The 14,014-nt window shown below is 45.5% G+C and overlaps 1 protein-coding gene across 1 annotated transcript in view; it reads right to left on the bottom strand.

Annotated features, from left to right (window-relative positions):
* LOC144601095 (palmitoyltransferase ZDHHC1-like) overlaps positions 1-14,014 on the bottom strand; it is a 54,165-nt gene that overhangs the window by 16,814 nt on the left and 23,337 nt on the right. The window contains exons 3-4 of the mRNA XM_078413034.1: positions 9,860-10,035; positions 7,037-7,138 (exon numbers count right to left, since the gene is read on the bottom strand). Of these exons, the coding sequence (XP_078269160.1) occupies positions 7,037-7,138; positions 9,860-10,035 (278 nt within the window). The remainder of the gene's footprint in view (positions 1-7,036; positions 7,139-9,859; positions 10,036-14,014) is intronic.

Below are 14,014 nucleotides of genomic sequence, written 5' to 3'. Positions count from 1 at the left end.
TATATCTCATCTATCAATTTACAGATTTTTGTTATTTTTCTTTTAAAATGTTTCTGCAAGTTTCTGCCTATTAAAATGGCGCCATGACGTGCTACGGTTTTTAGGGTAGAGTGGTCTATCTTGTTCCTCTAGTATCTTTGGAAAGAACTGCAGATGCTGGTTTAAATCGAAGGTAGACACAAAATGCTGGAGTTATCAGGGAGCGTCCTTGTCGAGTGAAGTGCCTTGTGAGAAAAGTGCGTGTCTTTGGCTCGAGTGTCTTCGGCGAGGAGGCTGAGGGAGGAGACTACGCCAAAAGTTGGAGAGGGTGAGACGCAGTGAAGAAATGACAGGCAAACTGATTCATTGTGATGCTTGCAGGATGTGGGAGGTCAGGGACACTGGTGGTGCCTCTGGCTGCTACACCTGTGGAAAGTGTGTCCAGGTTCAGCTCCTGAAGGACCGTGTTGCGGCACTGGAGAGGCACCTGGATGACCTCAGGATCATCCGGGAAAAAGAGAGTTTCCTGGACAAGACCAAACTGTTACACCGAAGATACTGGAAGAGAGAAGGTGGGTGTGGATGAGGAAGGGAAGGAAGCTTGGAGTACAGGAGACCCCGGGGGTTCGCCCTCTTGGAAGCCGTTGGGTTAGAAGACACTGCCAGTCTGAGCGGCGGACAGGTCTGCGAGTCAAAACATGGCCTGGAAGCAAAGCTGAAGAGACATGTCAGGCAAAGTCATGGTAGTAGGGGAGTTCATAGTGAGGTACAGACAGGGGTTTCTGCGGCAACAAGCGGGATTCAAGGATGGTGTGTGGCCTCCCTGGTGCCAGGGTCCAGGACCGATTGCAGGACATCCTCAAGGGTGAAGGTGAGCAGCTGGAAGTGGTAGTGCATGACGGCACAAACGACGTCGGGAAGAAGAGGAAAGAGATTCTGCAGCGTGACTTTAGGTAGCTCGGAAGAAGGCTGAAAGGCAGGACCTCCAGGGTGGTTATAGAAACATAGAAATATTGAAAATAGGTGCAGGAGGAGGCCATTCGGCCCTTTGAGCTAGCACCGCCATTCATTGTGATTATGGCTGATCATCCACAATCAGTAACCTGTGCCCAACATCTCCCCATATTCCCTGATTCCACTAACCCCCAAAGTTCTATCTAAATCTCTCTTAAATTCATCCAGTGATTTGGCCTCCACTGCCCTCTGTGGCAGAGAATTCCACAAATTCACAACTTTGGGTGAAAATGTTCCTTCTCACCTCATTTTAAATGGCCTCCCCTTTATTCTAAGACTGTGGCCCCTGGTTCTGGATTCCCCCAACATTGGAAACATTTTTCCTGTATATAGCTTGTCCAGTCCTTTTGTAATTTTATATGTCTCTATAAGATCTCCTCTCATCCTTCTAAACTCCAGTGAATACAAGCCTAGTCTTTTCAATCTTTCCTCATATGACAGTCCCGCCATCCCAGGGATCAATCTTGTGAGCCTACACTGCACTGCCTTAATCACAAGGATGCCCTTCCTCAAATTAGGAGACCAAAACTACACAATACTCCAGATGTGGTCTCACCAGGACCCTATACAACTGCAGATGAACTTCTTTACTACTATACTGAAATCCTCTCGTTCTGAAGGCCAACATGCCATTAGCTTTCTTCACTGCCTGCTGTACCTGCACGTCAACTTTCAGTGACTGGTGTACAAGGACACCCAGGTCTCGCTGCACTTCCCCCTTACCTAACCTGACACCATTGAGATAATAATCTGCCTCTTTGTTTTTGCCGTTTTTATCTCCGGTTTGCTTCCAGTTCCTCGTGCTGGTGAGGGCAGGAACAGGTAGACAGAGGATCTGAATGCGTGGTTGAAGAGCTGCTGCAGGGAGCAGGGATTTAGATTCTTAGACCACTGGGATCTGTTTATCTGTTTTGGGGTAAGGGTGAATTGTACAAAAGGGACGGGTTGCACCTCAACAGGCGGGGGACCAGCATTCTGGCAGGTAGGTTTGCCACTGCTACACGGGTGCTTTTAAACTAAATTTTGGGGGGGAGGAGACAAATTGGAAATACAAGAATGGAGTTAAAGGGAAAGAGAGTATCGGAAAAGTTAAGAGAGACACCAGTATTAACGGAACAGGAAGCTCATGAAGGGATCGGAGAGTATGGTATGTGAAATAGGAATCGATGTGAAATATGAGGTGAGTAATGGATTTAAACTTGAATGCGCGAAGTATAAGAAGTAAAGTGGATGAGCTTGAGGCTCAGTTAGAGATTGGTAGATATGACATTGTGGGGATTACAGAGACATGGCTGCAGGAGGATTGGGACTGGGAACTGAATATTCAGGGTTATACGTCCTATAGAAAGGACAGGCAGGTGGGCAGAGGAGGTGGGGAAGCTCTGCTGGTGAGGGATGAAATGCTGTCCCTTGCGAGGGGTGACATAGGGACTGATGATGTAGAGTCTCTGTGGATAGAGTTGAGGAATTGTAACGGTAAGAAGACACTAATGGGAGTTTATCTACAGGCCCCCAAATAGTAGCCTGGATATAGGGTGTAAGTTGCAGCAGGAGTTAAAACGGGCATGTAACAAAGCTAATGCCACTGTGGTTATGGGAGATTTCAATATGCAGGTAGACTTGGAAAATCAGATTGGTTCTGGACCCCAAGAAAGGGAGTTTGTAGAGTGCCTCCGAGATGGATTCGTAGAGCAGCTTATACTGGAGCCTACCAGAGAGGAGGCAATTTTGGATTTAGTGTTGTCCAATGAACCAGTTTTAATAAGGGAACTCAAGGCAAAGGAACCTCTTAGAGGTACTGACCATAATATGATTAGTTTTAATCTGCAAATTGAGAGGGAGAAGATTACATCAGAAGTGTCAGTGTTGCAGTTGAACAAAGGGGACTCTGAAGGCATGAGAGAGGAGGTGGTCAAGGTCGACTGGAAAGGGATCCTAGCAGGAATGATGGTGGAACAGCAATGGCAGGAATTTCTGGGCATAATCCAGAAGATGCAGGATCATTTCGTTCCAAAGAGGAAGAAAGATTCTAAGGGGAGTAAGAGGCAACCGTGGTTGACAAAGGAAGTTAGGGATGAAATAAAACTAAAAGAAAAGGTGTATAACATAGCAAAGAGTAGCGGGAAGCCAGAGGATTGGGAGACTTTCAAACGACAACAGAAGGTAACCAAAAGGGCAATACGGGGTGAAAAGATGAAATACGAGGGTACGCTGGGCAAGAATATAAAGTGGGATAGTAAAAGCTTCTTCAGGTATGTTAAAAGAAAAAGATTAGTAAAGACAAATGTGGGTCCCTTGAAGGCAGAAACAGGTGAAATTATTAATGGGAACCAGGAAATGGCTGAAGAGTTGAACAGGTACTTTGGTTCTGTCTTCACTAAGGAAGACACAAACAATCTCCCAGATGTACTAAAGGACAGAGGATCAAGGGGAACTGAAAGAAATTTGTATTAGGCGAGAAATAGTATTGGGTAGACTGATGAGACTGAAGGCTGATAAATCCCCAGGGCCTGATGGTCTGCATCCCAGGCTCCTCAAGGAGGAGGCTCTAGAAATCGTGAATGCATTGGTGATCATTTTCCAACGTTTTATAGATTCAAGAACAATTCCTGTGGATTGGAGGGTAGCTATCCCACTTTTCAAAAAAGGAGTGAAAGAGAAAATGGGGAATTATAGACCGACCGGTTAGCCTGACATCGGTGGTGGGGAAGATGCTGGATTCAGTTATTAAATAAGTAATAACGGCGCAGTTGGATAGCGGTAAGAGGATTGGTCCAAGTCAGCATGGATTTATTAAGGGGAAATCCTGCTTGACTAATCTTGTGGAATTTTTTGAGGATGTGACAAGTAAAATGGATGAGGGAGAGCCAGTGGATGTAGTGTATCTGGACTTTCAGAAAGCCTTTGATCCCACACAGGAGATTAATGTGCAAAATTAGAGCACATGGTATTGGGGGTAGGGTATTGACAAGGACAGAGAATTGGTTGGCAGACAGGAAACAATAGACAATAGGTGCAGGAGTAGGCCATTCGAGCCAGCACCACCATTCAATGTGATCATGGATGATCATTCTTAATCATTCTCAATCAGTACCCCGTTCCTGCCTTCTCCCCATCCCTCCTGACTACGCTATCCTTAAGAGCTCTATCTAGCTCTCTCTTGAATGCATTCAGAGAATTGGCCTCCACTGCCTTCTGAGGCAGAGAATTCCACAGATTTACAACTCTCTGACTGAAAAGGTTTTTCCTCATCTCCATTCTAAATGGCCTGCCCCTTATTCTTAAACTGTGGCCCCTGGTTCTGGACTTCCCCAACATTGGGAACATGTTTCCTGCCTCTAACGTGTCCAACCCCTTAATAATCTTACATGTTTCGATAAGATCCCCTCTCATCCTTCTAAATTCCAGTGTATACAAGCCTAGTCGCTCCAGTCTTTCAACATATGACGGTCCCGCCAGTCCAGGAATTTACCGAGTAAACCTTAGCTGCATGCCCTCAATAGCAAGAATCTTCTTCCTCAAATTTGGAAACCAAAACTGCACACAGTACTCCAGGTGCGGTCTCACTAGGGCCCTGTACAACTGCAGAAGGACCTCTTTGCTCCTATACTCAACTACTCTTGTTTTGAAGGCCAACATTCCATTGGCTTTCTTCACTGCCTGCTGTACCTGCATGCTTCCTTTCAGTAACTGATGCACTAGGACACCCAGATCTCATTGTACGTTCCCTTTTCCTAACTTGACACCATTCAGATAATAATCTGCCTTCCTATTCTTGCCACCAAAGTGGATAACCTCACACTTATCCACATTAAACTGCATCTGCCATGCATCCGCCCACTCACATAACCTGTCCAAGTCACCCTGCAACCTCATAGCATCTTCCTCACAGTTCACACTACCACCCAGCTTTGTATCATCTGCAAATTTGCTAATGGTACTTTTAATCCCTTTATCCAAGTCATTAATGTATATTGTAAATAGCTGCGGTCCCGGCACCGAGCCTTGCGGTACCCCACTAGTCACTGCCTGCCATTCTGAAAGGGACCCATTTATCCCCACTCTTTGCTTTCTGTCTGTCAACCAATTTTCTATCCATGTCAGTACCCTACCCCAAATACCATGTGCTCTAATTTTGCCCACTAATCTCCAATGTGGGACCTTGTCAAAGGCTTTCTGAAAATCAAGGTACACCACGCCCACCGGCTCTCCCCTATCAATTTTCCTAGTTACATCCTCAAAAAATTCCAGAAGATTTTTCAAGCATGATTTCCCCTTCGTAAATCCATGCTGACTCGGAACGATCCTGTTACAGCTATCCAAATGCTCTGCAATTTCGTCTTTTGGCAAGTGGAGTGCCGCAAGGTTCGGTGCTGGGACCGCAACTATTTACAATATATATTAATGATTTAGATGACGGAATTAAAAGTAACACTAGCAAATTTGCAGATGTCACAAAGCTGGGTGGCAATGTGAACTGCAAAGAGGATGTTAGGAGATTGCAGGGTGACTTGGACAGGTTGAATGAGTGGACAGATGCATGGCAGATGCAGTATAATGTAGATAAATGTGTGGTTATCGACTTTGGCGGCAAGAACAAGGAGGCAGATTATTATCTCAATGGTGTCAGATTAGGAAAAAGGGAAGTGCAACAAGACCTGGGTGTCCTTGTACTCCAGTCACTGAAAGTAAACATGCAGGTACAGCTGGCAGTGAAGAAAGCTAATGGCATGTTGGCCTTCATAACGAGAGGATTTGAGTATAGGTGAGAACACATATTGTGTGCAGATTTGGTCTCCTAATTTGAGTAAGGACATCCTTGTTATTGAGGCAGTACAGCGTAGGTTCACAAGGTTAATCCTTGGGATCGCGGGACTGTCATATGAGGAAAGATTGGAAAGACTGGGCTTGTATTCACTGGAATTTAGAAGGATGAGAAGGGAACTTATAGAAATGTATAAAATTGTAAAAGGACTGGACGAGCTAGATGCAGGAAAAATGTTCCCAATGTTGGGGGAGTCCAGAACCTGGGGCCACAGTCTAAGAATAAAGGGGAGGCAATTTAAAACTGAGGTGAGAAAAAATATTTTCACCCAGAGAGTTGTGAATTCGTGGAATTCTCTGCCACAGAAGGCAGTAGAGGCCAATTCATTGGATGAATTGAAAAGAGAGTTAGATAGAGCTCTAGGGGCTAGCGGAATCAAGGGATGTGGGGACAAGGCAGGCACGGGTTACTGATTGTGGATGATCAGCCATGATCACAATGAATGGCGGTGCTGGCTCGAAGGGCTGAATGGCCTCCTCCTGCATCTATTTTCTATGTAAAAATCTATGTGTGTAACTCAGCGGGACAGGCAGTATTTCTGGAGAGAAGGAATGGGTGACGTTTCGGGTCAAGACCCTTCTTCAGACCATGAAAATTCCATGTATTGTATTCATCAAAAATGTTTTATGGATATTTTCTGTTATCAAAAACTACAGAATTAATTTGTACTAAAAAAGGTACATGTGTAACATAATCCTAAGAAAAATATAATTACATTATCTGAATGACACATTATTAAAAAAAGTAGAAAAAGAACTGCAGTTGCTGGTTAATACACAAAAGAACACAAAATGCTGGAGTAATTCAGTGGGAGAGGCAGCCTCTGGACAACATGGATAAGGTGACATTTTATGTTGAAGAAGGGTCTTGACCTGAAGCGTTACCTTTTCATGTTCTCTGGAGATACTGCCTGATCTGCTGAGTTACTCCAGCACTTTGTGCCACGGTATAGAAAAGGACTGACTTAATATCGAATTTCCTTGCAAATAAAAAATATTTTATTTCAGTCAAAATATAAATAATTATCTTCAAAATAGAGAGATCGGAAGGTCTGTGTGGAATCTAACCAGTGATCTAACTGATTCTTACAGTATTAGATCAATAAGATCTTTGATTATATGAGCTGCATTAAAAAGTGAAAATGCATAAAAAATTAAGAGAATTTAAATATACTGAATTTTAAGAAAATTATACATTTATAGAGCAAAGTAGACTTACCTGTAATTCCTGACTCCTACGCAATTATTGAGCCATTTACAATGATGATCAAAGTCAACTACGCACTTGTTACACACACTGCAATGCTTGGTCTTTAAACCTCTGTGAATAAGATATCAGAAACATCCATAAATATCTATGATCCTAAAATTATGATAAATAATTGAATATGTATATACAAGTACATATATACACACACACACAGTACTCTGTGAACTTTATAAACAACAAACGTTCAGTATATATATTAGACAATAGACAATAGGTGCAGGAGTAGGCCATTCGGCCCTTCAAGCCAGCACCAACATTCAATGTGATCATGGCTGATCATTCTCAATCAGTACCCCGTTCCTGCCTTCTCCCCATAACCCCCGACTCCGCTATCCTTAAGAGCTCTATCTAGCTCTCTCTTGAATGTATTCAGAGAACTGGCCTCCACTGCCTTCTGAGGCAGAGAATTCCACAGATTTACAACTCTGATTGAAAAAGCTTTTCCTCATCTCCGTTCTAAATGGCCTACCCCCTATTCACGTATAAAGCCCTAAATGGACACTCCCCCCCCTACATCAAAAATCTTCTAACCCCCCTCTCTAACTCCAGGTCCCTCAGATCGGCCGACTTGGGGCTATTCACTATCCCGCGGTCTAGGCTTAAACTCAGGGGTGACCGTGCTTTTGCGGTTGCAGCTCCTAGACTGTGGAACAGCATCCCTCTCCCGATCAGAACTGCCCCCTCCATCGACTCCTTTAAGTCCAGGCTCAAAACATATTTCTACTCCCTAGCGTTTGAGGCTCATTGAGGAGGCGCTGTGAACTGTTTGCGTGCTACTGTATGTTTTCATTTTTTTTTTCTATTGGAACCTAATCAAATGTACAGCACTTTGGTCAACGTGGGTTGTTTTTAAATGTGCTATACAAATAAAATTGACTTGACTTGACTTGACTTATTCTTAAACTGTGGCCCCTGGTTCTGGACTCCCCCAACATTGGGAACATGTTTCCTGCCTCTAACGTGTCCAATCCCTTAATAATCTTATATGTTTCGATAAGATCCCCTCTCATCCTTCTAAATTCCAGTGTATACAAGCCTAGTCGCTCCAGTCTTTCAACATATGACAGTCCCGCCATTCCGGGAATTAACCTAGTAAACTGGGAATTAACCTAGTAAACTTGAGAGCTGCACGCCCTCAATAGACAATGGACAATAGACAATAGGTGCAGGAGGAGGCCATTTGGCCCTTCGAGCCAGCACCGCCATTCAATGTGATCATGGCTGATCATTCTCAATCAGTACCCCGTTCCTGCCTTCTCCCCATACCCCCTGACTCCGCTATCCTTAAGAGCTCTATCTAGCTCTCTCTTGAATGCATTCAGATAATTTGCCTCCACTACCTTCTGAGGCAGAGAATTCCACAGATTCATATCCTTCCTCAAATTTGGAGACCAAAACTGCACACAGTACTCCAGGTGCGGTCTCACTAGGGCCCTGTACAACTGCAGAAGGACCTCTTTGCTCCTACACTCAACTCCTCTTGTTATGAAGGCCAACATTCCATTGGCTTTCTTCAATGCCTGCTGTACATGCATGCTTCCTTTCAGTGACTGATGCACTAGGACACCCAGATCTCGTTGTACATCCCCTTTTCCTAACTTGACACCATTCAGATAATAATCTGCCTTCCTATTCTTGCCACCAAAGTGGATAACCTCACACTTATCCACATTAAACTGCATCTGCTATGCATCCGCCCACTCACACAACCTGTCCAAGTCACCCTGCAACCTCATAGCATTTTCCTCACAGTTAACATTGCCACCCAGCTTTGTATCATCTGCAAATTTGCTAATGGTACTTTTAATCCCTTCATCCAAGTCATGCTATTATTGTATAGTTGTATTAAATATATTAAATACTTGTATTTAATATATTAAATATACTTATAGCAGCACAACAGATATACAAGGATACTACTCTGTAACTCCAACTTTAGATAGTTCCTCTGTCCCTCCCGTCCCCTCCTCCTTCCCAGATCTCCCTCTATCTTCCTGTCTCCACCTATATCCTTCCTTTGTACCGCCCCCCTGACATCAGTCTGAGGAAGGGTCTCGACCCTTCTAACCCCCCTCTAACCCTTAAATCTTCTAACCCCCCTCTCTAACTCCAGGTCCCTCAGATCGGCCGACTTGGGGCTATTCACTATCCCGCGGTCTAGGCTTAAACTCAGGGGTGACCGCGCTTTTGCGGTTGCAGCTCCTAGACTGTGGAACAGCATCCCTCTCCCCATCAGAACTGCCCCCTCCATCGACTCCTTTAAGTCCAGGCTCAAAACATATTTCTACTCCCTAGCGTTTGAGGCTCATTGAGGAGGCGCTGTGAACTGTTTGCGTGCTACTGTATGTTTTCATTTTTTTTCTATTGGAACCTAATCAAATGTACAGCACTTTGGTCAACGTGGGTTGTTTTTAAATGTGCTATACAAATAAAATTGACTTGACCCGAAACGTCACCCATTCCTTCTCTCCTGAGATGATGCCTGACCAGCTGAGTTACTCCAGCATTTTGTGAATAAATACCTTCGATTTGTACCAGCATCTGCAGTTATCTTCTTATACTACTCTGTAAACATTTATTATGGTGTTTACAGAGTAATATGTACTAAATATATTTAATACAAGTATTTAATATATTTAATACAAGTATACCAGAATAAACAACAACAAAAATTTAGTATACTGAACCTTTTCTGTTGTTTATTACGGTGCAAGAAAGGATTACATTGTTCCGTTTCGGGACACATGACAATAAAACACTCTTGGCACTTACACTTCAACTTCACAGATAAAGCAGTACTGATTTTCAATGACATGTTGATGAAGGTTGCGATCAAACAAAGGCAGTACTCTATTATAGCGTCTGGCTCGAACTTTGATATCGGCTGGGTCAATTGTTGATGCAAATGTGTAAAGTATGATGTGGAAAGAAAACACAACACCAAACCACTGTAAAAGAGTTAAGGCTCAACATACTGAATGGATGGCAATATTATATTATTTTAAAACTTTACATATCAGTTTTGAATCTTTGACATAAAACTAGACATGAAAAACGCTAAGTGAGCTTCTCTAAAATAGTTAGTTGAGCAGGTAAAGATTGTCCATTTAATATCTTAATTACTTAAATGATAATGTTATAACTATAATTATAAATTTATAAAAACTAAAATTAGAACTTAAACACCAATTTCTAATTTAAAAACTGATTTCAAATGCAGTATTTTTACGCACACATTAAGACACGGATCAGTTAGATCAACTTTGAACTCTCAAATATTTTGCTTTATTGGTTCAGCACTGGACAGATTAACAGGGAATTATCAAGCAGAATAATACAATGAATTTGATTCATCGCAAAATTTTGTACAATTATAGGAAGTGAATAATTCCAAAAGGCATGCACAAATTTTGATGCATGGATAATATAGCTCAGCAGAGGAGCACCGCAAGGCTGCGTACTCTCCCCTCTCCTTTACTCTCTCTACACCAACAACTGCACCTCCACACATTCCTTGTCAAGCTTCTCAAGTTTGCGGTCGACACAAAACCTGATTGGACTGATCCAGGATGGGGAGGAATCTGCCTACAGATAGAAAGTAACACAGTTGGCGTTCTGGTGCCATCGCAACAACCTGGAGCTCAATGCTCTTAAGACAGTGGAACTGATTGTAGACTTTAGGAGTCTCCCCTCCCCTCCCCCCACTCACCACAGTCACATCTGTGGAGTTATGGCGGGTCGTAGGCGCATGTAGGGGCACAGGGATTGGTCCAGACCATCGAACCCTCTGATTGGTAGAAGAGGTGAGGTGGTGCGCAGGTAAAGGTACCGAGCAGTCTGGTTTAGAACTCCGAGAGAGACAGTAAGATTTATGGTTGTCTGTCGTTTAGTTCGTTGGTTGTCACGGTTGTTAATCTTACAATAAACGTCTACCTCAACGCACATCGCCTACGACCCGCCATAGTGGTGACCCCGAGGTGATCACAGATCACCAAGATGTCCCATCGGGAGGCATCGACGCCGAACGCAGTCGGCGTTCATCTGTCCCCGTTCTGGGCCCACCACAGTTCCACCTCCGGGGAGTACAGGAGGACGAGACCAGGTTCTACCATCTATTGAGCGTCCTGCCGTCGGAGACGTCCGCACGGGTTGCACAGTACGTCACCGACCCGCCAGAAACCGGCAAGTATGCGGGCCTCAAGTCGCTGCTGCTGAAAACCTTCGGCCGCAGCCAACAACAGCGGGCCAGCACACTCCTGCACTTACCTGAGCTCGGGGACCGACCGCCGTCGGTCCTCATGACGGAGATGATGACTCTAGCGGGAGAGCACACCAAATGCCTCATGTTCGAGGAGGCATTCCGCGAGAAGCTGCCAGAGGACGTCCGCGTAGTCCTAGCAGACGTTACTTTCGGGGACCCGATGGATTTCGCAGAAAAGGCGGACGCACTGGTCGCGGCAAAGACGAGGCGCCCCGGCTCAGTAAATCGGGTTTCCACACCGGTGAGCGACCGACCGCGCGGCCAAGATGGCGCCCATCCGCCCGCCAAGCTGCTACGTCGACGGCGGCCAGCGCGGCTGGTGTTTCTTTCATAGACGGTGGGGAGCAGCGGCATGCAACTGTAGAAGCCCTTGCACATTCTCGGGAAATGCCTCGGCCGATCAAATGTAGAGGCAATCTCGATCGGCCAGAACCATCGCCTCTACCTTGCTGAGCAACATACAGGTACCGTTTTCCTCGTGGACACCGGGGCGATCGTCAGCATTGTGCCTCCATCCTGCCAGGAAGCGGGATCAGGTAAGACTGGCCCCCCACTCATTGCGGTGAACGGCAGCCCTGCAGCCCTGTCCGTACCTACGGAACACGGGACATGTCCCTGTCCTTTGGTTCCAGGACCTACAACTGGACTTTCATCATCGCGGATGTAGGCCAGGCAATCCTAGGAGCGGATTTCCTTTGGGCTTTTTCATTGATCCCTGACATCCGCGGGAAGAGCCTGCAGCCGTCGTCCAGTAGCGTTGACCCTCCCGCTCCTTCGGTTTCCGTGTCATCCAGCTGTGTTTCTATGTCGCGGGCCTGTTTCAAAATGGCCGCCGTCGACGTAGCAGCTTGGCGGGTTTTTTGAAAAGTGGCGGGCGGATGGGGGCCATCTTGGCCGCATGGTCGGTCACTCACCGGTGTGGAAACCCGATTTACTGAGCCGGGGCACCTCGTCTTTGCCGCGACCAGTGCGTCCGCCTTTTCTGCGAAATCCATCGGGTCCCTGAAAGTAACGTCTGCTAGGACTACGCGGACGTCCTCTGGCAGCTTCTCGCGGAATGCCTCCTCGAACATGAGGCATTTGGTGTGCTCTCCCGCTAGAGTCATCATCTCCGTCATGAGGACCAACGGCGGTCGGTCCCCGAGCTCAGGTAAGTGCAGGAGTGTGCTGGCCCGCTGTTGTTGGCTGCGGCCGAAGGTTTTCAGCAGCAGCAACTTGAGGCCCGCATACTTGCCGGTTTCTGGCGGGTCGGTGACATACTGTGCGACCCGTGCGGACGTCTCCGACGGCAAGACGCTCAATAGATGGTAGAACCTGGTCTCGTCCTCCTGTACTCCCGGGAGATGGAACTGTGCCTCCGCTTGGGCGAACCACAGGCGTGGTTGGTGGGCCCAGAATGGGGGCAGATGAACGCCGACTGCGTTCGGCGTCGATGCCTCCCGATGGGACATCTTGGTGATCTGTGATCACGTCGGGGTCACCACTATGGCGGGTCGTAGGCAATGTGCGTTGAGGTAGACGTTTATTGTAAGATTAACAACCGTGACAACCAACGTACTAAACGACAGACAACCATAAATCTTACTGTCTCTCTCGGAGTTCTAAACCAGACTGCTCGGTACCTTTACCTGCGCACCACCTCACCTCTTCTACCAATCAGAGGGTTCGATGGTCTGGACCAATCCCTGTGCCCCTACAGAGTAATTTAAGTTCCTTGGAACCATCATCTCCAGGGACTTTAAATGGGAGGCCACCATCGACTCCACAGTCAAAAAGGCCCAACAGATGTACTTCCTGCGGCAGCTGAGGAAACACAATCTGCCACAGGTAATGATGGTCCAATTCTATACTGCTTTCATAGAGTCTGTGCTCACCTTCTCCATCATGGCTTGGTTTGGCTCAGTCATCAAGCAGGACATCCAGAGGCTGCAGCGCATCGTTCGATCAGCCAAGCAGATTGTTGTCTGCAACCTTCCCCCTATTGACGATCTGTACACTGCAAGGGCCAGGAAGCGAGCGGGTAAGATCATCTCTGGCCCCTCTCACCCTGGCCACGTCTGAGGCCTTTTTTTGCTCTGGTATTTTATTTCATTCTTCACATGTTTAAATTATGTATTATTCTTAATTGTTTACTGTATATCGCATTGTTACTTGCGAGCAAAGTACCAAGGCACATTCCTTGTATGTATACATATTGGGCTAATAAAATTTATTCAATTAAATTTTGAGTTGACTAAATGATCGGGATGCATGTGTCAAACTATGCTCCACTAAACGGTCCACCCATCTGCCAAACCCCTAACCCCCCTACCCCCCTGTATCCAGGTGGTTCATTTATTGACTATGTTGTACTGAGACATTATATGCCATATAAATGTTTCATCTCTATATAAAAGTAATCTACGACGAGTGTAAAGTAATCTTCCTAAGAAACTGTCTGCACATTATCGTATAGGTGATGATGCTAATAAATGGACTGTTTTTACCTGTTCAAATAAGTCTACTAGAGAATGCTATGAGAACTTAATATAAAATCCTCTGAATGAAACAGAGAATGGCAGTCTATTAATGATGGAGCACAATTTTTCTTGCCCCATTTCCTGTATTTTACTGTTGCATAATGGCAAAATGCAGTTGAATCTTTCAAGTTAAATAATTATCCTGCT

The sequence above is a fragment of the Rhinoraja longicauda genome, chromosome 1 (genome assembly GCF_053455715.1).
Source record: "Rhinoraja longicauda isolate Sanriku21f chromosome 1, sRhiLon1.1, whole genome shotgun sequence".
Classification (NCBI taxonomy): domain Eukaryota; kingdom Metazoa; phylum Chordata; class Chondrichthyes; order Rajiformes; family Arhynchobatidae; genus Rhinoraja; species Rhinoraja longicauda.
This window is presented reverse-complemented; position numbering and strand designations above follow the sequence as displayed.